This window comes from Balaenoptera acutorostrata, chromosome 20, assembly GCF_949987535.1.
Source record: "Balaenoptera acutorostrata chromosome 20, mBalAcu1.1, whole genome shotgun sequence".
NCBI classification, from domain to species: domain Eukaryota; kingdom Metazoa; phylum Chordata; class Mammalia; order Artiodactyla; family Balaenopteridae; genus Balaenoptera; species Balaenoptera acutorostrata.
In genome coordinates, this window is record NC_080083.1 from 26,836,525 (window position 1) to 26,860,870 (window position 24,346).

General features: G+C 47.1%; 1 protein-coding gene across 2 annotated transcripts; it reads left to right on the forward strand.

Moving 5' to 3' along the window:
* Positions 1 to 2,211: 2,211 nt before the first annotated feature.
* On the forward strand, positions 2,212 to 22,562 carry MRPS23 (mitochondrial ribosomal protein S23). 2 transcript variants are annotated; one of them, XR_009006369.1, is made up of 7 exons: positions 2,212 to 2,384; positions 3,199 to 3,369; positions 5,480 to 5,557; positions 6,227 to 6,353; positions 11,742 to 11,876; positions 13,634 to 13,744; positions 21,163 to 22,562. XR_009006369.1 is itself a non-coding variant. In XM_007176147.3 (5 exons), exons 1-5 carry the CDS (start codon positions 2,341 to 2,343, stop codon positions 7,219 to 7,221), a joined length of 570 nt encoding a protein of 189 aa, XP_007176209.1. In that variant the 5' UTR covers positions 2,218 to 2,340; the 3' UTR covers positions 7,222 to 8,026. The 2 variants fall into 2 exon arrangements, 1 of the variants encoding a protein (XP_007176209.1); XM_007176147.3 differs by lacking the exons at positions 11,742 to 11,876; positions 13,634 to 13,744; positions 21,163 to 22,562 and adding an exon at positions 7,072 to 8,026 and having other exon boundaries at positions 2,218 to 2,384.
* Positions 22,563 to 24,346: the final 1,784 nt, after the last annotated feature.

The following is a 24,346-nucleotide window of genomic DNA, read 5'->3' on the forward strand; positions in this document are numbered from 1 at the left end:
CATGGCATGAGTGCATCAGCTTCTTGCAGCATTGAGAGGCCCGGGTGAGAAGACAGAAAACCTCTTCTGTCCATTCTGCCAGTCCCCAGCTCCCTCCTACGTGATGAATGAATGCTCCCTGGGATGCAACTTCCTGTTGCAGGTTCAGAGGGTTCCCAATCCATCTTTGCTCCCACATCTCCATGGTTCCTTACACAACCCACCAACATTCCGTTCTCAGTCACAGAAGCATGAAATAGGACGCTGGTGGGGAAACTTGAAAGGCTCAGAAGAGGAAGGGACTTCCCCAAGAAGATCTAGAGAGAAAACTGCCACCTTGCAAATTCCTCCCCCATCGAGCGTTTGGGTCTTTGGCTCCCTTCCCTGAACTTGGAATAAGCCCTTCCAATTCTTTAGCAGCGGTAACTGGGTAACAGCAGTGGCCTACAGGGCAGGCCTCAGTGAGAGAAGGGAAGTGTGTCTGTGGTCTGGGCTGGCAGCTAGTTCTTACTTGGACGGAATTAGAAACTTGTTTTGAAGCCTGGGAAGACTATATTTAGCTGCAAGTATGTTTGCTCTCCCTAGAGCAAAGTCTTGTAGACCTGCCTAGGACTCCACGCTTGGCCCAGCGGCCAGAGCTGTGCTCTCTCTTCCCTGCTCCAGAGGGTCCTGAGGCAGCAGTGAAACCCACCTGTCGGCCCTCGGCCTCAGATCACCCTGTCCCCTGCCCCTGGGGCCAGTTCTGCCTGACTTCCTCAGCCCATCAGTCTCCAGCCAGAGGCATGGCTGAGGAGGCATTGTGGGGTCCTAGAAAGTGCCCAGGTGGGGCTGGAAGCCTGGCTCTGTCAGTTACCTATCAGATAAGTTACTTAACCCCCTGTGGCCTCACATTCTCATCTGTAATGGGGATAACAACAGCCAGTTGTGGGTAGGTGTGTGGATTCGGTGAGAGAACACAAGCAAGCGTTAACTGCTCGTCAGACATCCCCCCTCCACCTCACCAGCCTCCCAGAGAGCAGGGAGGACTCTGGGATGACTTGACATTCTTTCCTGATGACAAAGATAATGGGCTCCCGGAAGATATTGTGTGTGTATGTGATTCAGAACATTTCACTGGATTAAACAGTTCAAAAATGAATACAAACTCTTCACAGGTCAAACTCTGAGGGATACATAAAGAAAAAAAATTCTCCCTTCCCCTCCTGCAATCTCACTGGAGATGATCAACGTTCACAGCCGTGGGTGCCTTTCCACATAGTTTCTATCCTCATACAAACATGTCTAAAAGATTTTTTTTTCTTTAGATTAAAGACGCTTCTCTGCAATTTCTTTTTTCATTTAACAATAAGTCATGGCATTCATCTAGGTCAATACGTATGGATCTAGCTCGTTCATTTCAATAGCTGCATAGGACTCCATAGATTATATGAAGCATAATTTTCCAGCCATCTCCCATTCGATGGATGGGAGGGTGCATTACAAACAATGCTGCAATGACGATCTCTGCACAAATATCCTCGTGAAATTGTGTTTTAATTTCTATGGGGCACTTTACCCAAAGTATGACTGTTGGGCCAAAAGGTTATCCTTAGAGGATACTTCCCCAGATTTTTGAGTTTCCTTCTCGGAATTTGTTTGTTCCGGACACTTTCACTTTTCAAGCTCTAAGGAACAGCTAGCTAGCGACGCCTCCCGGGGAGAAAACACTAGCTGCCCGCAGCATCCCTATTAGAGCGCATGCAGGTGGCGCTCCAGGGCTAAAGGGTTTAGTGGGGAGCACTAAACAGTAGGAGACGGAGGACGGAGGCTTGGGCTCTAGGGTGACCCTGGGCAGGCGACGTTCCTCCCTGGACCTCAGTTTCCTTCCGCGCAGTCTTTGACTCCAACTAAAATTAGGTGCAGCCCGGACCTAGAGCTGGTGATCTCTTATCCTGCCTTATGAATTCCTAGACTAGTTGGCTCTCCCAGGACGTAGGCTGCGCCTCCCTCCTCCCTCCCCATCATCTTCCCTCCGCACGGCCCGGTCTTCTCGGGCGGAGTCGGCTCAGTAAGGCTAGAAAGGGTAAAGCAACCACCACAATTAGCCCCTCCCCTGGATCGGTCATTTATTGCTTCTGCCGGGCTTTGGCTCGCTCCCTCCCTGGAGGCTCGGCTATCGAGTGCTCCTGTCTGAACCTGTTATATAGCCGATGGCGTGGCCGATGCGGCCATCCTTTGCTTCTGCCTGGCTCCGCCCTCCCGTTGGGGCCGGGGCGGTAGCCCAGAGATCCGCGGCTCGGCCCGCGACTTACAGTCACTTTTCTTGTTGCGGGCGCTTCCGGTTCCGGTACGAGGAGCCGCACGGGATCCGAGGCGCCGGGCATGGCGGGGAGCCGCCTGGAAACCGTGGGGAGCATTTTTTCGCGGTGCGTGCTCGGAGCCGGGGTGGGCCGAGGGCGCCTCCCCTTTTTACGCCCTTTCTTCGGTGGATCTGAGTCCGGCCAGGCCTCTCTTGTGCTCTCTCCTGTTTCTGAAGAATTGTGCTTGACTGCGTCACCCCCTGGATTTCTTAGCTCTCACGTTCAAGATCGCACCTCTCCGCTCCCCGAGTGGAGGTCTCGAGGAAGAGGATGGGAGGAAGGGGCTGATGGGCCTGGCGGGACCGTCTTTGCATTTTCCTTGACGGGACGGGGATAGGGCGAGGGGGGTGGGACGCACATAAGAAGGTGGAAGGATTAACTCCCGAGCACTGTTAGGTTGGTTTCGAATATAACATCTTATCTGTAGGTAGGGGACCTCCTGCTCTGCCCTCCTTCCGGTTGTCTTCCGGACTCTGTGACCCCGCCGGTGTCCCAGGCTGCGGCTACACTGATTCTCTGACTGACCTTGGTTCTTTTTTAAAAAATTAATTAGTTTATTTATTTTTGGCTGCAGTGGGTCTTCTTGCTGTGCGCTGGTTTTTTTCTAGTTGCGGCGAGCGGGGGCTACTCTTCGTTGTGGTGCGCGGGCTTCTCATTGCGGTGGCTTCTCTTGTTGCAGAGCACGGGCTCTAGGCGCCCGCGCTTCAGTAGTGTGGCACGTGGGTTCAGTAGTTGTGGCACACGGGCTTAGTTGCTCCGTGGCATGTGGGATCTTTCCGGACCAGGGCTCGAACCGGTGTCTCCTGCATTGGCAGGCGGATTCTTAACCACTGTGCCAGCAGGGAAGCCCTCTGACCTTCGTTCTTTACCCTTCCTTCAGGACGCGGGACCTGATTCGGGCTGGTGTGTTGAAGGAGAAGCCCCTCTGGTTTGACATATATAATGCCTTCCCCCCACTGAGGGAGCCGGTCTTCAGAAGGCCCCGCTTGCGATACGGCAAAGCTAAAGCTCAGATCCAGGACATCTTCTACCACGAGGATCGGATTAGAGCGTGAGTGCCGGGCCCGTATGGTGGACCGGAGGCTGCAGAACTTGAGAAGGAAAGGTTTAGCCAGCAGTCTGGCAACTTAAATAGGAATTGAGTCTGGGCTTGCTCTGTGGAGCCGGTCTTGTATATCTAGCCGGATTAGGGAATCAGAGCCCCTCCCCCATGTGAGAGAAGCAGAAGTTCGGAGAAGTAGAATCTGGAGCCCAGCAACTGACTGATCATTGCAATCATAGCTACCTGTTTCTGCACATCTGTTTGGTGGCTGGCACCGTGCTAAGCCCTTAACCAACGTTATCTCATTTAGGTTGTACTTCAGCCCTTCAAGGTCGGTATCCTCGTCTCCATTTTAGTCATGAGAACAATGAGGCTCAAGGTCAACTTACTGGGAATTCACTGACAAAGCCCTTTCCCTCAAATACGGATGTCAGTTAGTTTTTAGTATCCAGTGTGTGTACAGTTTCTTTTCTCTTTAAATGTTAAGATCAGAGATTGTGCCTAATTGAAATTAATACATATCCCTTATTCTTACCCCTATTCCTGGATGTAAGAAAACAATTTATAAAGTCATTTTCTCTATTGAGGTCCAGGCACCTTTCACTTGGGGAATCTTTTTTTTTTTTTTCCCTCCCACAACACTCCTTTGAGGTAGGAGAACAAGTATGTTCTGGCTGTACTTGGAAATTTTCAGAGATCTTTGGGGCATTAAATACTTTTTCAGTACTTTTCTGCTCAGGTCCATTGCATGCTCTCAGTCAGGATGCTTTCAAGGTCATTTACACATTAAAATCATTTGTGCTTCTACTGTGTGCGTAGCAGTGGAACTGGATGATGGTCACTGGAGAATGTGGAATATTTTACTGCTTCCTCTTTTATTGCTGTTAAGGCCAAAATAATAACACCTTATACTTACATAGTTTTTTGAACCTTTATCTTTTGGGCTTTTTTTTTTTTTTTTTGGTGTTTTTGATATTTTTAAGAACTTATAACAAGAAAATAAATTTCAGGTTTATCAAAACCTAAATGTAAAAAGTGAAGTCGTAAAAGTTCTAGAAGAAACTATGGGATAATTTAAAAAATAATCTCAGTGGTAAAAGCCTACCTAAGCATGATATAAAAACCCAGAAGCCATAGATGAAAATATTAAAATTTCTGCACACAAAACTACCATAAGCAAAATCAAAAGTCAGGTGACATACTGGGAAAAAATTTTGCAACATGTATGACAGAGGGCTAATTTCCTGTTTATATTGCTATAAAGTTTGTTTATGAGTCAATAAGAGAAAGACCAAAAGGAAAAATAGGCAAAGAACGTGGACAGGTCACAGAAAAGGAAATTCATTTGCTTTTAAACATGAAAAGATGTTTAACCTGTTTCATAAGAAAAGCAAAACTACAGTGAATTATAATATTTCACCTGTCAAATGGACAAAGATCAAAGAGTCGGAAGATATAATTAGGTGCGGGTATGGAGAAATAGGCGGTCTCCTGCCTTCCCGGTGTGTGTATAAGTTGGCACAGCCCCTTTGGCAAGCATTCTGGCAATTTGCAAGGCCAAATTACAAAGGCACATACCTTGACCCAGCAATGCCATTTTTATGAAATTATTCCACAGGCTTATTTGCACGATACACTAAGAAATATAGATAAAGGTAATCATTGCAACACTGTCTAAAGTAGCAAAGGACTAGAAACAATCTACGTGCCCTGATTTGAAATGATCTCTGAGAAATATTAAGTAAAAAGGCAAGATGTGTTTACTATCCTTGGGGTTAAACAGTGTGGCTGGGGACAGGGAATGATAGATGCGTGTTTGGTTGTATAGTGATAGAACATTCCTGGGTGGATGCACAAGAAGCGGGTTAGTGTTGCTTAAGGGGAGGGGAACTGGGAGTTGAGGGTGCAGAGGTGAGGAGGAGTGTTACTTTTCACTGGATACCTTTCTGTAACATTTGATGTATTTACCATGTGCATGCACTGCTTATTTAAAACGAACAAAAATGGTCTGTAGGTCACGTTATACTCAATTCCTCAGGGCCCAGCAGTTATTCTTCCCTCCATTCTTGGCCATGATCTATAACTGGAGATTTATATGGTGTTGTTTTGTACTTCCTAGGAAATTTTATTCAACCTATGGATCTGGTCAAAAAGCTTTTGATCTGTTCAATCCAAACTTCAAGTCTACCTGTCAACGGTAAGCCATTCCACAAGTCTTCGGTTACCTTTCTTTTTTTAGGATTTAATTGTCAATTTGAGGAGTTTTGTTGCATTCCACTTGAGGAAAAAAATGTTCCTATAGGAAGATCTCTTTTTTTTTAAATTAACTCTTTTTTCTTTTTTTAAACCATAGGTCCTTGTTGGTTATCTGTTTTTTTTTTTTTTTTTTTTTTAAAGGATTTTCTTATTTATTTATTTATTTATTTATTTATTTTTGGCTGTGTTGGGTCTTCGGTTCGTGCGAGGGCTTTCTCCAGTTGCGGCAAGCGGGGGCCACTCTTCATCGCGGTGCGGGGACCGCTCTTCATCGCGGTGCGCGGGCCTTTCTCTATCGCGGCCCCTCCCGTCGCGGGGCACAGGCTCCAGACGCGCAGGCTCAGCAATTGTGGCTCACGGGCCCAGCTGCTCCGTGGCATGTGGGATCTTCCCAGACCAGGGCTCGAACCCGTGTCCCCTGCATTAGCAGGCAGATTCTCAACCACTGCGCCACCAGGGAAGCCCGGTTATCTGTTTTAAATAGAGCAGTGTGTACATGTCAATCCCAGACTCCCCAGGAAGTTCTCTTAAGGGAATACTCGGGACTGTGTAATAGCATGTCTTGACAACTGAATAAACAGACTGAAGATGTGACTGCTTGGAATTCTAGGTTTGTGGAGAAGTACATTGAGCTACAGAAACTTGGAGAAACAGATGAAGAGAAGTTATTTGTGGAAGCAGGGAAGGCTTTATTGGCAGAAGGTGTCATTTTAAGACGAGTAGGAGAAGCAAGGACTGTGAGTATTTTATTAGCAGAACTGTTACTAGGATTGGTTGTCTGTTTGTCAGAGGTTAAAGGAAGGCTTGGTTTTCTTTCCCCAACCGTGGCTCCTGGTCAAATACTGTTAGATTGAATAGACTAGAATTTTGTGGTAAGGACTGCTGCTTGGAACAAGTGAGTTGTCATGAGGGCTTTTTTTTTTTTTTTTTTTTTTAAGGATTTTCTTTTTAATTAATTAATTTATTTATTTTTGTCTGTATTGGGTCTTCGGTTCGTGCGAGGGCTTTCTCCAGTTGCGGCAAGCGGGGGCCACTCTTCATCGCGGTGCGGGGACCGCTCTTCATCGTGGTGCGCGGGCCTTTCTCCATCGCGGCCCCTCCCGTTGCGGGGCACAGGCTCCAGACGCGCAGGCTCAGCAATTGTGGCTCACGGGCCCAGCTGCTCCGTGGCATGTGGGATCTTCCCAGACCAGGGCTCGAACCCGTGTCCCCTGCATTAGCAGGCAGATTCTCAACCACTGCGCCACCAGGGAAGCCCTGTCATGAGGGCTTTTAACATCGTGGTTCTGTAGAGACTTTTACCATGTTTATTATTTGTTGTAATCAAATTTGACCTGAGATATTAATGTTAGATTTTTGAGTCAGTGATAGAATGTGCTAGTCATATAGCTTCAGCTGATTAATTGAGTGAAAGTCATAACATCTGTGTGACGTACTTATATCTGGTCTTTTAAGCAACAGGATGGTAGTCACATTACCTGGAAATCTGAACCCATGGGTGTCGAACCCCAGACTGCGTTGGAGAACCAGTCTCTGAAAGAAGATCCACAAGCCCAGCATTTGGGGGCACCTGGAGAACAGTCGACAGGCCTCTCACCTCCCTGAAGAACTTGTATGCTGTGTATATTGACATCCAAACTGGATTCACTACATGAATGTTGTACTATTTTTAACAGTTGAACTGTGTAAATGTTTCTTGATCTCTAAGGCATCATGTTTGCCTTCTTTTGGTTCCCACTTCTAGGTTGTCATAAAGCTCTGTATCATGGTTTGAAGAAGCAGTTAGGTGAACTTTTATGTTAGGGCGGTATTAAACAAAGAATTCCTTGGTGCTTATAAAGTAAATTTACTTTAAAATTGTAAATAGCATGAGGAAACCTTTGTAAGTATTGTTTGAATGGGACTCATTCTGAGTAGGTTTGCTTGGAGTTTTGTGTTCACATTTGATTCTCTGGTATGTTTCTCTTCTCTTCATCCATCAGACTTTTACTTGCACATCAGGTGTGGTTCCCTGGCCAACTGTGTCTGCAGCTAATCTTTGTACTTTTTGCTTGAGAGGCCAGGCTGACTTGTGCTTTGCAATAAGCATGAGGACCTATCCTTGATGATGGACCAAGGCCAAAACTATTACTTTAATCTCATGGATTGAGTGCTGGAGATGGTTAGCATAGACCTGCAGGTAGTAGGCTGCTCAGGAAAGATTTGTTGAGTGAATGAATGATTACATCCCGCTGAAGACTGAATTCAGATGACTTCTCTGTAGGTAACTGGGTTGCCAAGAGGGATGACACTCTTCACCGGCGTCCACCTTCCTCCCTGGTGTCGGTGTGCTTACGAGTTTTTACCGACTCTCCTGCTTTCTTCATTTCCTTATCTTTTACTGAATAAATAAAACACCCTTCAGCTATTAGTTTTCAGCTATCAGTAATTTGCTGCTCCAGAAACTTCTTACTTTAAAACTTGTGTAGCTTTTCCCCCCCTGTTCCTGTGTGCAGTCTCTTCTGTCTCCTGGCATGTCAAGGGCGGGGCCCACGCCCCGCAGACCGTACACCTTGCACATGGTGCTCAGGTAATGGAAGGTCAGTGAGTACATGAGGCAAAAGCCATTCTCAGCGATGCTGCTTCTCCCCCCAACCTTTGTCACTGTTGTACAATTCCTCTTGTTTAGGGAATGCTTTACATTTAGATGGGGAAGTAAATTACATCCATTCGACATTAGGCAACCACTGGGTGCCGGATACTGGGCCTGGCCTTGGGAGGAAGACTTCGGCAGGTGGAGGGGTTGGCTCTGTCTCAGAGGAACGACCGTGGTTCCCTCATTCTCAGAAACCTCATCTTTCTGGGATTTGAAAGGTGGTTTCTTTGTCAGAGTAATGAAAACGTTTAAAAAAATTATTTGTTGCATAATTAAAAAGTTATACATGCTCATGGTTCAGAATTTGAAGGTGAAAAGTCAATCTCCTTTCCACTCCTGTCCCCTGGCCCTCCCATTTTCCCTTCCCTGGGGCCACCACTATCACCTTTCCAGAAATAATTTTGAGTGTGTACAGGGGGACACAACGTATACTGTTCTGTACCTTGTTTTCCAGTTAATGTCTCAGAGATCCTTTGTATGGACGCGTAGCAAACCTTGAGGTTGACCCTCAGTGATCAAAACATAGTCAAGGGGCTTCCCTGGTGGCACAGTGGTTGAGAATCTGCCTGCCAATGCAGGGGACACGGGTTCAAGCCCTGGTCTGGGAAGATCCCACATGCCGCGGAGCAACTAGGCCCGTGAGCCACAAGTACTGAGCCTGCGCGTCTGGAGCCTGTGCTCCGCAACAAGAGAGGCCGCGATAGTGAGAGGCCCGTGCACGGCGATGAAGAGTGGCCCCCACTTGCCGCAAATAGAGAAAGCCCTCGCACAGAAACGAAGACCCAACACAGTCATAAATATAAATAAATAAATAAATAAATATGCTTGTACTTTGCAGATTTGAATAAAGAGTATAAAAAAAAAAAACATAGTCAAAGGGAACGTCATTGTGAGCAGCTGAGTGGCGGGTGCCAGTTCACACAGCCGGGTTGGGTTGCACGATATGAGGAGGGGTCTGCGTGCTGCAGGGCTGGGTTGGGAGCATGCTCCCGCCTTCCCTGTCCCCAACCCCGAGCCAGAGAGAGAATCCAGGAGCCCCAGCGCCCCAAATAGAAGGATCCCTGAACAGCCACGCCCCTCCCCACTGGCAGCTGCTAGGGCGGTGGGTGACCAACGTCTAGGCTTCTGAGAAAGCCAGGATGGGAAATCTTTAAAAAAAAAAAAACATTGTCAAAGGTGTGAAGCTTCCTTGGGGAATTCAGAACTCTTCCCATGGTCAGTGTGGGCAAAAGCCATCACCAGGTCCCTCTAGTGTTTGGAGAGAATGGAGGTGTGACCTCATTCTTGGCTTTAAGGAGCTTAAAATCTAGTTGGGAAGATAAGAGTGACTTTCAAAACAAGATGAACAGGAATCCTTTTATATTACGGAGGGAGTGTAGAGAGTCGGGGAGAGGGATCAGCCCTGGACTAGTCTAGGACCACTGCCTGGAGAGCCTTGAAGGGCAGGTGGGACGTGAAGTGTGCGTGCTGTTTCTTTTGCCCGGAGCACCTCCCTGACACCACAGTCTTTAGAAACCGTACCTTCACAGCCCTTTCAAAAGCGATCTCTGCTCGCAAGATTTACCAGCATCCAAATTGAGTCTCAAGTCCCTGTCGAGACACTCGCAGGCTGCGCTCACTGCAGTCGGCACCCTGGGTCCACTATTTGTACTCCTGCCTGGTTGACCCTGGTCTTCCACGCCAGAGGTAACTATCCTCTCCCTGTTGAGAGTGTGAACAACCGCAGAAATTCTTATTTGTATGCACTAAATCATTAAACCAAGAGTAGACCCTCCACGTGGGTTTGCTGAGCTGAAGCCGAGGAAGGCATGTGACCAGGTGACAGTGAAGTTTGCACCAGACAAGTCTGAAGGTCTGGGTTCTAGTTCTGATTGTTCCAGTTTTTACTGGTGTGACCTTGTGCCTGTCACCGTCTCTCTGACTACAAAATAGGGATGACGTTTGCCTCTTTGGCTTCCAGTTAGTACTGTGAGAATTACTTGAGATAATGAATGCAAAACTCACTTGTAGCATGTGTGACAGGTGCCTTTATTACTCTCTTGAGGAGCAGTGGAAAACAGGTTTGAGCAGATAGGATGGGATCGGATCATGGTGGCCTCGATAACTACACAGAGGACTTGAGTGGGTATAAGGAAGTTTGAGCAAGGAAGTAACGCATAGTGAAAACTCAGGTCAGAGGAAGGTTCACCCAGATGTGACATAAAGAATAGGGTTTGGGGAGTGGGCAGGGAGGGAGGGAAGAAGAGACTTGTCAGAAAGACTTTGGTCTCTGTAGCCATCCCACTTGAAGGCAGGGATTTCAAGTTTGCAAACCTGAGTGACCAGAAGAATAACGATATCACTGACAGACAGCAAGGTGGGGAAGAGAACTTCAGTTCTCAACGTACTGAGTTAGAGGTCATGGCTCAATGTTCAAGTGGCAGACAGAGATGGGTTGGGTGTCTGGGAGATGCGGAGGAAACCTTAGCACAGGTAAGGGTTGGAGCCAGGAGAATGAACGAGCTCTCCAGGGGGAGGGTAGAGAGACACAGGGTGTGGGGACTGAGCCAGGATGGGGGAACAAGACAGTCAGCAGATGAAACAGGTCCTGCATCATCCATCATTTAAATAGAGAGGCTTGTTTAAGTGGTCCCAGAATCACCAGGTTTTACAGAGTTCTCCTTTTGCTTTTGTTGGGTAGAACTGATCCTTGATTGTGTGTCCTTAAAAGGCAAGCACAAGTCTTTTTGTAATTTTGTGTAGTCTTCCTCAACTTAAGATGGGGTTAAGTCCCAATAAACACATCATAAGTTGAAAATATCATAAGTTAAAAATGCATTTAATACACCTAAGCTACTGAACATAAGAGCTTAGCCCAACCTACCTTAAACATGCTCAGAACACTTCCATTAGCCTACACTTGGGCAAAATCATCTAACACAAAGCCTATTTTTATATAAAGTGTCAAATATCTCATGTAATTTGTTGAGTACTGTACTGAAAGTGAAAGACGGAATGGTTGTCAGTGTATCAGTTGTTTACCCTCGTGATTTCATGGTTGACTGGGAGCTGCCCTGCCCAGCATCACAAAAGAGTATCACAGTGCATATTGCTAGGTTGGGAGAGGATCAAAATTCCAAAATCAAAGTGCGGTGTCCACTGAATGAGTATTTTCGCACCATTGTAAAGTCTAAAAATCGTCAGTCAAACCATCGTTAAGTCGGGGACTGTCTATATAATATTTAATGTCCTGTTTTCCTGTTAGTGAAAGTGGTATTACAGAAAACCTGTGCCTCCGAAGGATTCCTGATTTTGTTAGAATGATACCCTTCCCCCTAAATCAATGATGGCTTGCCACTTGAAAACATGCAACAGATTCTTTTTTTAAACAAAGTCATTCAGGTGGGATGATAAGATTTTCTCTGAGGCTAGCTAGCACTGGTGCCTGCCTCCGTTCTTGGGCATCCATATGAGGCACGCTAGCCTTGTGCGGCCTTATCCATCCTTCTAGGCTCTCAGCTCTGACCAAGCCTTGCTCAGAACCAGGCTGTCTGTTTCCCTGACTACCTGGGACCTGGGGCATGTGACATGGTGTGGCTCTGACAATGGAAGCAGGCTGGCACTGTGGAGCTAGGAACAAGGAAAGGTGAGTCGTGTGTGTTTGGGGGGTGGGGGTGGGAGGGGGCAAGGTTATTACTTTGTTCCTGGTCCCTGTGTTCCTGCATGCTATTCCAGAACAGCCAAAAGGTGGAGGACCGGCTGGCTGGGTTAATCATGCGTTTTGAGCCTTTGATGGTGCTCGATGAGATGGATGCCTGAGCATGTTCAGTGAGCAGCTTGGTTGAGGTCACCTTAGCTGATGGAGGAAGGGCACCTGCCCTCCTGTGGAAAAGGCAGGAAATGGTTTTCCTGTCACTCCTAGGGTAGCGCTCAGTGTGGCAAGTGGGTCTCCGATTGGATGAGGCCAGCACTGGAGCAGTTTCTGTGGAGACGCTGAACCAGACAAGTGTTTATTGCTGCAGCATGAAAATGAAAAGGTTGCTAGGGGAAGGCAAAGGAGGCCGGAAGTTAAGTGCTATGTTCCCTACAAATGCCGCCTCCATGGCCCACCCCCTACCCCCCACCATCGGGGCAGATTACAGAGAAGGGATTTTCGTTAAATGTTAGCTGACAATGAAATTACATTTGGGGTATAGTTTTACCCTTGATTGATGCTTTTCCTGAACTGGAACTTAAATGTCAGTCACCTGACCTTCTAGTTGCTCAGTTCTTTTAATTAAAAGATGATTCTAAGTAACATCCAGTAGTGGTCTATTTATTATTTATCAAGCATTTTCTTTCCAGCAGTTAGTGAAAGGTCAGTCGCTTCAATGGATGCTTTGTTTTTGGTGAGCAGCTTAGATTAAAAGATATACAATCAATCTCGGCTCCCTCCTGTTTGCTCATGGGCAGGACACTGTTTAATAGTCATTGTGGCATTTAGGATCGCAGACCTCTTGAAACATGCAGAAAAGTGCACTTGCATCCCTTGCTGCTGAACATTTCTCCAAAAGTAAACATCAGGTGATTATGGTTAATAATGAGATATTGATTGTTTGAAAATGTCACCGCCTGGGACCTTGGCCCCAGCACCGCTAGATGGCGCTGCACTCTCATGCTGATCGGCCACAATCATTTCATTTCCTTGCCTCGGGGTACCTTGCCTTTCAAGGTTGGCGAGTGTCCTTGTAAAATGGTGTTCTGCCTGAGATTTAGGAAGCTGAGGTTCTGGGGTGCCCGGGATAGGGTAGAGATGGGAGCGGATGGGCCTCCGGGCAGATGACAAAGACTTACCGGGTAGGGGCGGGGGATCCAGCACTCTCTGCATCATAGCAGAAGGGGAAGGACCTAACTGGTGCTGAGCCCCTGGGGACCCTGCCCAGAGCAGTGTTCTCTAACCTTCTCCAGTAAGTGACACATCTGCGAATTTGCTGCGGAGGATGGAGGGAGAGAACGGTGCAGGCAGGGGGGCAACGCGGAGCAGTGGAAAAAACCCAGGCCTTTGGAGAGACAGACCCGGGTTTGAAACCCAGATAGATCGCTTTGTCTTGTGACATTAGGGGAGTGAGTGAATGAATAGCTTGTGCCTCAGTTTCCTTATCTGTAAAACAGGAATACTCACATCTACCTCTTGGAGTTGTGAGCAAATGAGCATGAACAAATCAGATGTGTCTTCGCTCTCCCTGCTTGAAGGCCTCAGCAACTGTTGATTCCCACTGGGTGGAGACGAATGTGCTTTAGATCAAAATGCAGAAGAAACCAAACAATGGTGTTGTGTACCTTTTCACCAGCCACCTGTTTAACCATTTATCTTTTCTCAACCCTTCCCCCCTAACAGTTACCATCTCCTTTATCTTCTTCCAGCCTTCTAGCACCCAATCAATCAATCAGTCAATCAATCAATCAAAAAAGACAAAGGAGGAAACCAAACACCATCCTGTGAACTTGTCCACTATTGGAACTTACCCAATGCTGGTAGGTTTCACTGAAAAACTTGCTTTTCTTTAGTTATTTCTTAGGCAGATAGTGTGTGTGTACGTGTGTGTGTTTGTGTGTGTGTATAGAAACCGGTGTCTTAATGGCATTCCTTCTGTCCCTTCTTTCCTTCCTCATTGTTGCTCCCCTGCCCTCCTTGTGTTAAACTTTTCTCCTTTCTTTCTCCCCCCTGCACCCCAGATTGTGGAGGGAAGCTAGAGGGTCACAACCTAGAGGCCCAGCAGAAGAAAACCTCAGAGACATTGTTTCTGGGACCTGGGGCTGCTCAGCAATTGTGGCAGGAGTTTCTGGAACTCCCTCTGGTCCTCCTCCCAGTGAAGGGCAGGAGGTCGTGGGTGCCAGGGCTGAAATGGTGGGTCGGATGGGAGTGCGGTCCGGAGAGCCAGAAAGATCTGTTAATTGTCCTTGCCCCTGTCCAGTGCCCCTCTCCCTCCATTTGACCCTGGCTGGTCTGCAGGTGGGTTGTGGGACCCCTCTGCCTCTGGTCACCCAGGATGCTAGGTCAGGGGAGCACAGGGCTTAGGGTGCCACCCAGGTGCGCTGGGAGGAAGAGCTCTCTGCCTTCTTTCCTCTCAAGGTCTCAGTCAAAAGCACTGTGTTCAAATCCTGTGTGACTGTGGCTTTGGGCAGGTCACTTAACCCTTCTAAGCTGCATTCAGTCCCAGCACAGGGTCTGGAGCCTAATAGGTCCTTGAAAGTGTATTTGTTGAGTGAATGAATGAACAAAGGAATGCTTCCCCATCTCTATTGTGGGGATAATCGTATTGGCACCAAGGATGCTTTGGGGGGCAGAATGCCAACAAGATGCTCGTGTGGCAGAACTTTATAAACTCTCAAGCCTTCTACAGTTACGCGAGATAAAGGTGTGGGAAGATGGAAATGGGTGTGGAGGCGCAGGGCTGGGCTTCTCCCAGGAGAGCAGAGCCGGAGACTGTGGCCTCAGGAGAGGTGCAGAGCAGCCGGAGAGGATGATGGTCCTGTCTCTCCTGCTAAAGAATTCTGCCGGAAATGCCCACTGTTCCTCAAACCCCCTCCCGGGGTGCTCAGTTTAAACTCTAGACGTGCTCAGGATTATCTCTAGAATATTAAACATGGGGAGAGGAGGATCCTGGGCTTTATCACCAGCTTCGCCCGGCTCCTGCCAAGTGAGGTGAAACGGCCCTGCTCCAGCTCATGGCAGGGTCACGGCCTCCTCGCCCTGCTGGAGCTCATCCTCTTCCCAAGGCCTGGCTTCCTGCTGGGATCCATCCCCCTGCCAGGGCATATGTGTCACTTTGGCTCCGCAAGGCTTCCAGCCCCCTGAGGGTATAATTCAAGGAACAATGGGCTTGTGCTGTCACTGCTGCCAGCCTTGGGCTGTCACCTGTCACAGCGAGGCAGGGTCTCCAGTTCAGACCGGGCAGAGGAAGGGTCCAAGCCCAGTGCCTGGCTTACCTCAGTGACTGTGCCTGAGCCCTGGCTCCCGGTTTCGCTGTCCAGCCGCACTCATGGGGCCCCTGAGGTTAGAACAAGAGGCTTAATGTCTGAAAAATTCCAAATTAAATCCTAAGAAGGCAAACTTGTCTTTGGTAACATTGCCCCATCCCTCACTTTCCCAATTTTGGATGTGTGAGAAGAGGAAGGGGCCCTGGGAGACAGGCCAGGTGAGTAGGAACGGTCTGGTAACCTGAGCTCCAGGCAGATAAAGGGCACCAGAATATTCCATAGTCCTACAGCATTCCAGCCGGGTCTCTCCTGGCCTGGGCAACCTAACCTCCAATCCAGCATGTTCTTAAGGTTGGACCTGTTCATTCCTTCCCTTTTGATTGCTGAAGTAATCAAAATCAAATTCAGACTGGCTTCTGAAAAGAACCACTTTGAATACCTGTAAAGTCAAGAAGGTCGAATTTAGGAAACTCACATCCACAGGACTTTGTTCCCCTGAGCTGTTGGCCACTTATAATTAATATTAATGAAAGATAGATGACAGATGCTCACTGCTCAACTAGCATGCGTTGCCAAACCCCAAAGGGGTTACTTTAAGATCTAAAGGACTTGAATGTACTTTACTGTCACGTTGAAGAGAATAAAACTTTCAGGGTATAGTCAAAATTTCGTATGTATGAGAACTCACAGGCGATGTCTGCCTTAACAACACAACACAAGACGAAACAGAAAGAACTGAGTGTGCTGCCACTTCTTACTGACGTTTAAAAATAGCTCCCTTAAGCCCAAAACCGACGCAGGAGAAGACTTGAGACAGTAGATGGAGCACAGGCTGAGGCTCCTGGAGACCCCGGCCCGGGCCCCGCTCATCCACTAATTGTGACTTTGGAAAGTCATTAAACCTTTTCAGCCGTCTGTAAAATAAGGGGTTGAACTACAAGACCTCAGAAGGCCTATTCTTTGGGTCTGTGGGTCCGAGAAGAGCCACAAAGATGGGGCGAGCAAGCACATTCCAAGACTTACTAAATACTTATTTAAAATCTTTTCACTTTTTCAATTTTGATTATGGAAGCACTCGTAAAGGTAGAGAAAATAGTGTAATGATCCTCCATATGTTCATCGTGTAGACTTAACCCTTATTAATATATATATTTTTAAATTTTATTTATTTATTTATTTATTTTTGGCTGCGTTGGGTCTCTGTTGCTGTGCGTGGGCTTTCTCTAGTTGTAGCGAGCGGGGGTTACTCTTTGTTGCCATGCTTGGGCTTCTCATTGCAGTGGCCTCTCTTGTTGTGGAGCACGGGCTCTAGGCGTGCAGGCTCAGTAGTTGTGGCACGTGGGCTCTAGAGCGCAGGCTCAGTAGTTGTGGCGCACTGGCTTCGTTGCTTTGTGGCATGTGGGATCTTCCTGGACCAGGGATTGAACCCGTGTCCCCTGCATTGGCAGGCAGATTCTTAACCACTGTGCCACCAGGGAAGCCCCTTATTAATATTTTGCCATATTTGCTCGCCTATATTTTTTCTGAAGTATTTTTTTTTTTTTTTTTTTTTGGGCTGTGTTGGGTCTTCTTCTCTGTGCGAGGGCTTTCTCTAGTTGCGGCAAGTGGGGGCCACTCCTCATCGCGGTGCGCGGGCCTCTCACTATCGCGGCCTCTCCTTGCGGAGCACAGGCTTCAGACGCGCAGGTTCAGTAGTTGTGGCTCACGGGCCTAGCTGCTCCGCGGCACGTGGGATCTTCCCAGACCAGGGCTCGAACCCATGTCCCCTGCATTGGCAGGCAGGCTCTCAACCACTGCGCCACCAGGGAAACCCTGAAGTATTTTAAAGCAAGTCCAGACATGACCTCCCTCACCCAAGGCTTCAGCCTGCTTCTCTGAAAAAAAGACCTTTTCTTACATCAACACGATACCATCATTAAGCCTAATAAGATGGTAATTAAAAGTAATTTAGGGACTTCCCTGGTGGTCCAGTGGTTAAGACTCTGCGCTTCCACTGGAGGTGGTGCGGGTTCGATCCCCGGTCGCGGAACTAAGATCCCACATGCCGCGCGGTGCAGCCAAAAAAATTAATTTAATATCACCTAATACCCAGTCCATATTCAGATTTCCCCAGAGTTCCCTGAATAGGCTCTTAGCCTCCTCCTACCCCAGGTCTGTCCCTGGAGTCAACCACTGTTAACTACTTCCGGCTTTAGTGCCTCTGGTGATTACCTTCCCAGAAATCATAGTTTATACCACCACTTCTTGTTTACCAACTGCAGTCACAGTGTCTGGGCTTCCTGCTATGATAGATGAGGGTTGAGCTAACTTAGATTCTCTCTTCCTTCCACTGGGGTGTATTTCCACCTAGTTCTTCTGTATAGTAACACCTACTAAGGTTCTACTTTGGGTTGAATTGTGTTCCCCCCAAAAGGTATGTTGAAGTCCTAATTTCCGGTGCCTGTGAATGTGACCTTATTTGGCAATAAGGTCTTTGCAGATGTAATCAAATTAACATGCGGTTATACTGCATTAGAGTGAGCCCTAAATCCAATGGCTGGCACCCTTGTAAGGAGAGGGATATTTGGAAACAGACACACACAAAGAGGGAAGACAGCCATGTGAGGACGGAGGCAGAGATTGGAGAGATGCAACCACAAACCAAAGAGTGCTGAGTTTTGCCGGCAACCACCTGGAGCTGGAAGAGGCAAGGAGGGATTCTCCCTTCCAGCCCTCAGAGGGAGCATGGCCCTGCAGGCAACTTGATCTCAGACTTCTGGCCTCCAGAACTGTGAAAGAATAAATTCCTGGTGTTCTAGGCCACTCAATTTGTGGCAGTTTGTTACGGCAGCCCTAGGAAACTAATATGGTTCCTCTATCTTTGGACCATTATTGTAGGGGAAAAACTCAGTTTTCCACATTCCTATGTAGAGAAAAACCCAGTTCTTCCCCCCTGGGTGTTTCTTCTTGTCAGTTTCCTTCATTACTCACATAAAACACTTCACTTCTGGTCACCAAATAGGTGGAGGTTTCCCCCTACAACAAACGATTCTCTGAGAGACCAGCTGAGTATCCTACAATTTAATTCAGTTCTGACACTATCTACCCAGAGATAGCATCAGATCCCACAGGTTAAGAGCCCAGCCTCCCAGTCATATAAGACTGCCCACCCTCACCCCGCATACACACACACATACTTCGGATGCCAGTCACAAGCCCAGGTCATCATCTGTGCTTCGGACCAACCAGCTGTAGATCAGAGCTTCCAACGACCCCCTCCTTGGGTTTCATTAATTTGCTAGGGAGATTCACAGAACTCAGGGAAACACTTAACGTTTACCAGTTTATATGTGACAAAGGATCAGATGAACGGCCAGATGGAGGAGATGCTTAGGACACGGTATGGGGAAGGGACGTGGATCTTCCATACCTTCCCCAGGGCACCACGCTCCCAGCACCTCCACATGTTCACCAACCTGGAAGCATTCCGAACACCATACTTTTGGGATTTTACGGAAGCTTCATCATATAGGCATTATCAACCATTAACTGCATTTTCAGCTCTTCTCTCTCCTCAAGAGAATGAGGGGCGGGGCTAAAAATTCCAAGCTTCTAATCGTAGCTTGGTCTTTCTGGTGACCAGCCCTCATCCAGCAACTATCTAAGAGCCCACCTAGAGTCACCTCATTGGAACAAAAAACACTCCTATCACCCTGGAAATTACAGGGGTTTCAAGAGCCCTGTGTCAGGAGCCGGGGGCAGAGACCAATGCATATTTCTTGTTACAAATCACAATATCACAATTACGTAAAATGCTTATGTCTGTATTTCTTGTTCCGTCAACTACCTCGATTCTCTACTTTGTGAAATGGGGATAAGAACCAAAGGTTTCAACAGACAACTGAATGGACCCGGGGTCCGAGAAGTCGGAGGGATCCTGAGCTGCGCCAGGCAAAGGGCGGATGCTTCTGATCCGGGGCCACAGCTGCTCCAGCTCGAAGGCTGTAGAGGGTCCCAGCACCGCCGGCAGCAGGAGCGTGAGGGAGGGCCCTGCCCAGAGCTGATGCTATCTCATGTGCCTCCAGGCACCAGCCCCCAGAGTCTGCCTGCTTCCCTCTTGCTTATCACAGACCTGTTCCTCTGGAAAGGTTCCAGACGCCGGCTCTGAAGATGGGTCCTCACAGAGCAGCTTCTTCTGAGTCCTGTTTTGACATGAAACACTGGCACGCATTGGGGGATGCTAGCAAATGATTGCATGATGCTCCCCCCTTTTTTCTGTAGGAATGTCCTTAACCATCTTGCCAAATTGCTCTTCTAGAACAGTTGTGCTGAGTAGGCGAGTGTGCCCATTTCTCCCACCCTGGCCCATTCTTGGTGGTGTTTTGTGTGCTACTTTTGCTTAAACTTTGCTTGATCTTTCTTTCCCTTTGTCCAAACGTCCCCATCTACTCATTTTTATCCTCGTATACTTTCTGTAAGCATTCTTTCGTCCATTCGCCCTCCTTTTTCTTTTGAATGAAGCAGGATCTAAATACATAAGAATTAGACAGGGCCCCACAGAATGGAGGTCACAATACACAGGGGCTGCCTGCTACCCCAGCCCTGGTCCTGCAGGTGTCCTGGCTCTCGGGATTTGTTAAGGTTGCTATCAGTTGTGGCTAATATATGTTCAGTGCTCACTACATAATAGGTGCCCTGGTTACATTATCTTGTTCAATCTCATAGCAACCCCATGAAATACAACCATTATTCCCAGAACCTTGATTCAAAGGAGGCAGTGATGCCAGAGTCTCTGCTCTTAACCAAGGCCTCCAACAGGGCTGCCGCGTGGGGTGGCTCAGGCTGCACGTCGCACAACCCCAGGGGACACCATTTGCACAGACTGCCTTGTGAACGGCACCCCCTGGAGTTGTGCAGTGCAGTGGCCCTGGCCTTCTACTAAGTAAGAGCTTAAGCAAAATGCTTTCTACCTATTTGACAGGCTTAGGAGGGTAGATCTCACTACCCACTGAGGGGCTTTTCTGTTTTGGATTTATAGGACTTTCTTAAGGTCATGGTTCTTCATGTTTTAAAAGCCTATTGGTGTGGAAGCCCTCCCACCTACATAAACATTTGTTTAGGAAGGGAGTGCCCAGCGTGGGCCCCGTGCACTGACACCAACCATGTAAGGCCATGGACTCGGCCGCTGTTTGTGGCTTCCCCCCTTGGCCACCGCAGACTTATTGAGCAATATATTATGAGCGTGCCTCACTTTGATGATGTGTTATAGATAAATCATTAAGGAGGCAGCTCACCGCGGTGATGTATTAGTGTAATAGATCATCAGAGTGAAGTCTTCTGCCGACATACGGCCTGGCTCAAAGGGTGGTGTCATTCAGGGAAGAATTAGCCCAGCAGCAGATCTGGCTTAATTACAGGATAAAAGGTTTGTGAATGATAGGTTGAAGTCTACAGCACCAGCATTTTGATTCTTGATGTAAAAATATAATTGGGCTTCCTGAGAGAATTTTTGATTATTTTCAAACAGCCCTCCGCTTTATCACAACAGCACAACTTGCCACGTGGCTGCAGGGGTACCTTTTATTGGGGGGAATCTCCAGGCCCTTTCCACATCTGAGTTACTGTCATCCTTTAAGTTTGTAGGCCACAGAGTGAGTTAAGGGGAGATAAAATCCAGGAGGCCTGCCTTTAAGGCCTTCAGAATGACGTTCTTAGCAAGCAGACCGTTGGAATTGAGTGATTTATTCAAATCATCATTAACTAAGGCAGTGGTTCTCGACTCAGTCTGTGTGCACGTGTGGGGAAGAGGGCAGTCTGGCGAGTATGTGTGTGCATGTGTCTGAGAACATTAGCATCTCAGGGATAATAATAATAATCATGTTTATCGGACACTTAACATTGTGCTAAAGGCTTTGCATGTGTTATTTAATCTCATTTAATCCATACGACAACATTGTGAGACAGGCATTATTCTTCTTCTTCTCATTTTCCAGATGAGGAAACCAGCCAAGAGCTGGCATTACCGGCCAAGGTTGCACAGCTGCTCGGGGGCAGAGCCGGTGGGCCTGGTGCTGCAGGTGACTCTTACCCTCTCCCCTCCCACCTCTAGATCCCCCACCACCTTCCTTTGAGAACCCTAAACCAGCGCTCTGTGGACCACAGACCTCAGTGAGCACAATCCAAGATGCGTTTGTTGAAAAAGTAATTATTTTATTTTAAGACACATAAATCAAACATTCGGTATTAGTAGGGCCTCAAATTTGGTCTGAGTTGGTTATTTCTTGAAAAGCTTGTAGGATGAGACTTCTAGCAATTGTAGGTGAAACTATTTGGCCCAGCTCTCCCGGGAGACAACTACAATAGATGCATAAAATATTTTTTGAAATATTCTTAAATAGTATTAAATTGCTAATAGGAGAGTAAGAATGACTAGGTTGACAGAGATGGAAGAATAGGAACCAGAGAGGTGAGTGAGCACAGAGGCTGCTTTCACCCTGAGGGTTACTGATCCTGATGGCCCTGCAGCTACCGGAAGAGAGAGGGCGATGGAGGCCAGAAGGCAGCCCTCTCCACAGGGCTATACCCCTGGGGGAGGTGACCTGGAAGTGGAGAAGCCTTCACACAGAATTACAACCCAGGTCCAATTACCCAGATTGTCCAGGTCCAGGAAATCTCAGCCTTGGATGTGGTTTAAGGTGGGCCCTTGGGACTTCCCTGGATGTCCAGGGGTTAAGACTTCGCCTTCCAATGCAGGGGGTGCAGGTTCAATCCCTGGTCGGGGAGCTAAGATCCCACATGCCTCGTGGCCAAAAGAAAAAATACCAAAAACATAAAAAACAGAAGCAATATTGTAACAGATTCAACAAAGACAAAAAAAAAAAAAAAAGGTCCACATCAAAAAAAAAAAAAGGTGGGCCCAGACTGCTATGCCTCCAACACATTACAGAAGCAGATCTCTGGACATCTGGCCTCATATTACTCCTTAAATAATTTAAAAAATACTGGACTATGGTCGATGAGAACCAGGCACACAAGGAAACCCGACCCCGTGAGACCCAGCAAAAACAGGCAATAGAAACAGATCTATAAAGACTTCAGTTACTGAAACCATCAGACTACAGACAATAAATGACTTTTCTTCCTTATTATGTTTAAATAAATAAAACATGAGCTTGAAGATCTCTTACAGAACAGAAGACAATAAATGAGAAGTTGTTATAGGACAAATACTCAGCTGTCTATCCACCGCTCTCCCCTCCCATTCCACCCTCAACCCTCGTCCCGCAAAGAAGGAAGAAATTCTGGGCAGCAGGATTCAGTATGGAAATCTCACTTAGCTTGGTACCAGGAAAACTAGGAAGGACATTGTCTTATTCTCAGTATGTTTATTTTCAATAAAGAATGTCAAATATAGAACTTCCCTTTGGCTCTTATTTGTGACTTAAAAAAAAAATAATTTGAACTTTTATTTGTTTGGAAGTAAGAAATACTTACAGAAAAATTGACTGAAAAATCTTGAAAATAGACAACCAACAATATACCACAGCCCTCTCCCACAATAAAGGGGGGTATACAACCTCACCTTTTAAAATCATCATAGAAAATATACTATTAAATTTTATATGTAAGTGTTAAAATCTGAAATGTAAGTGGCTATGATGCTATGATGTATAGATGACATTGCTAAAAATCCTTAGGAATCAAGAGTTAAAAACATGGGCTCCACCTCAGACAGACTGGGTTGAAGCTCCAGTTCTGACAATTAACAACATTTTGTAATCTTGGGCAAATTAGTTAATTTCCCAGTGCCTCAGTTTGGTCATCTGCAAAATGGGGATAATAATAGCACTGCATCTGCTTCAAGGTGTTGAAAGAGTCAAAAGAGATCCAGGATGGAAAGAGCTTTGCACTCTGCTGACCCAGGAAACTTGCCATCATGACTTTAACTTCCTGGAATAGCACTACCACACCAGGGGAAGCTGGCATTTGCATTTTGCTTGCATTTAAATCTAGGAAGGCTTTACGTAAAGAGACTGATTCCTTATGTGTAACTACTAAGAAAAACTCTCTTACCATGAAAAGCTGATGAGACTTGGCTCCTGGGGACCGGCTCAGGGCTGCTCAGGCTTGGCCGTTTACAGGGAACCTTTTGATAAAGAAGCCACTTATTCTGGCCTCTAAAATCAAGGCCATCTCCTTGTGAAGGGTAGAAATCCAGGTGAGATAAGATTGATAATCCTGCATTGCAGAAATTTATTAAAGATGTCCAGATTAAAAATTGAGTTGTTTGTCAATCAATCATCCTGTTTTCTACCTTTTTCTCTGTCATTTACTAAAAATATTCCTGTATAGCACTGAACCCCCGTAAACAACCTAAATGCTAATCTCCCTTCCCTTGCCTTTGGAAGGACAAGCTTGGTTGTGTTCCTTGACAGAGGTCCCTGGGTTTGTCCTTGTCTTGTTGAAGGCTTTACTATTATTAGTTAAATATTTCCTGAGTCGTATGATTTCAAGTGAGGAAGAAGGGCACAGCAGTGGAAGTCACCAATAAAGTGTGGTTCAGCCTGCATTCTCCTATTTTTGATAATTTCCTTAAACCCCAGTGAGAGGGGACAGGTTGCAAACAACCAACCTAAAGATTGATCCAAGGCTTAACTATTGATCAGTAGGTCGCTGTGAAACTGTTGGGGTTCCTTGTTTCAAAGAACTAAGTCAGCATCATTTGAGTTTTCCAATATCTCAGCATGCACTTGGGGGATGTCTTAGGTTGGGTCCCCTGTAAGCAGACTCTGAGATGGAGAGCTGCATGCAAAATTTTAGTTAGGTGCGTTCTCAGGAGATATACCTATAAGGGGGCAAGGCAGGCAGGACCAGGCCCCCAGTGTGGTTGCCTTAGAGACCTCAGCTAATTGTATGGGGAGCTCTGCAAATGAGATGGTCCTTCAGAGTTGTCCCTAGGGAAGGGGGCTGGGCCTTTGCTTCCCCCCATCAGCCAGTCATTGGCCAGGGCCACCCCAGGGAGAGGATGTACCTTGGGTAAAGCAATTTCCAGTGAGGGATGAAGCTCCGAGCCATAAGCAGCCCATATTCTCAGCAGCTGGGAGACGGGCGGGTGGCCCTGAAGAGGGGGATCTTGGCGGACAGTATTCGTGACAGATCATCCACTGAGCTGCTCAG

Bases quoted from the DNA above. Each gene is read 5' to 3' on its own strand.
- MRPS23 (XM_007176147.3), top strand. From the start codon at position 2,341: ATGGCGGGGAGCCGCCTGGAAACCGTGGGGAGCATTTTTTCGCG. The intron at 2,385-3,198 runs GTGCGTGCTCGG...CCCTTCCTTCAG, and splicing joins GTGGGGAGCATTTTTTCGCG to GACGCGGGACCTGATTCGGG. The intron at 5,558-6,226 runs GTAAGCCATTCC...TTGGAATTCTAG, and splicing joins TTCAAGTCTACCTGTCAACG to GTTTGTGGAGAAGTACATTG.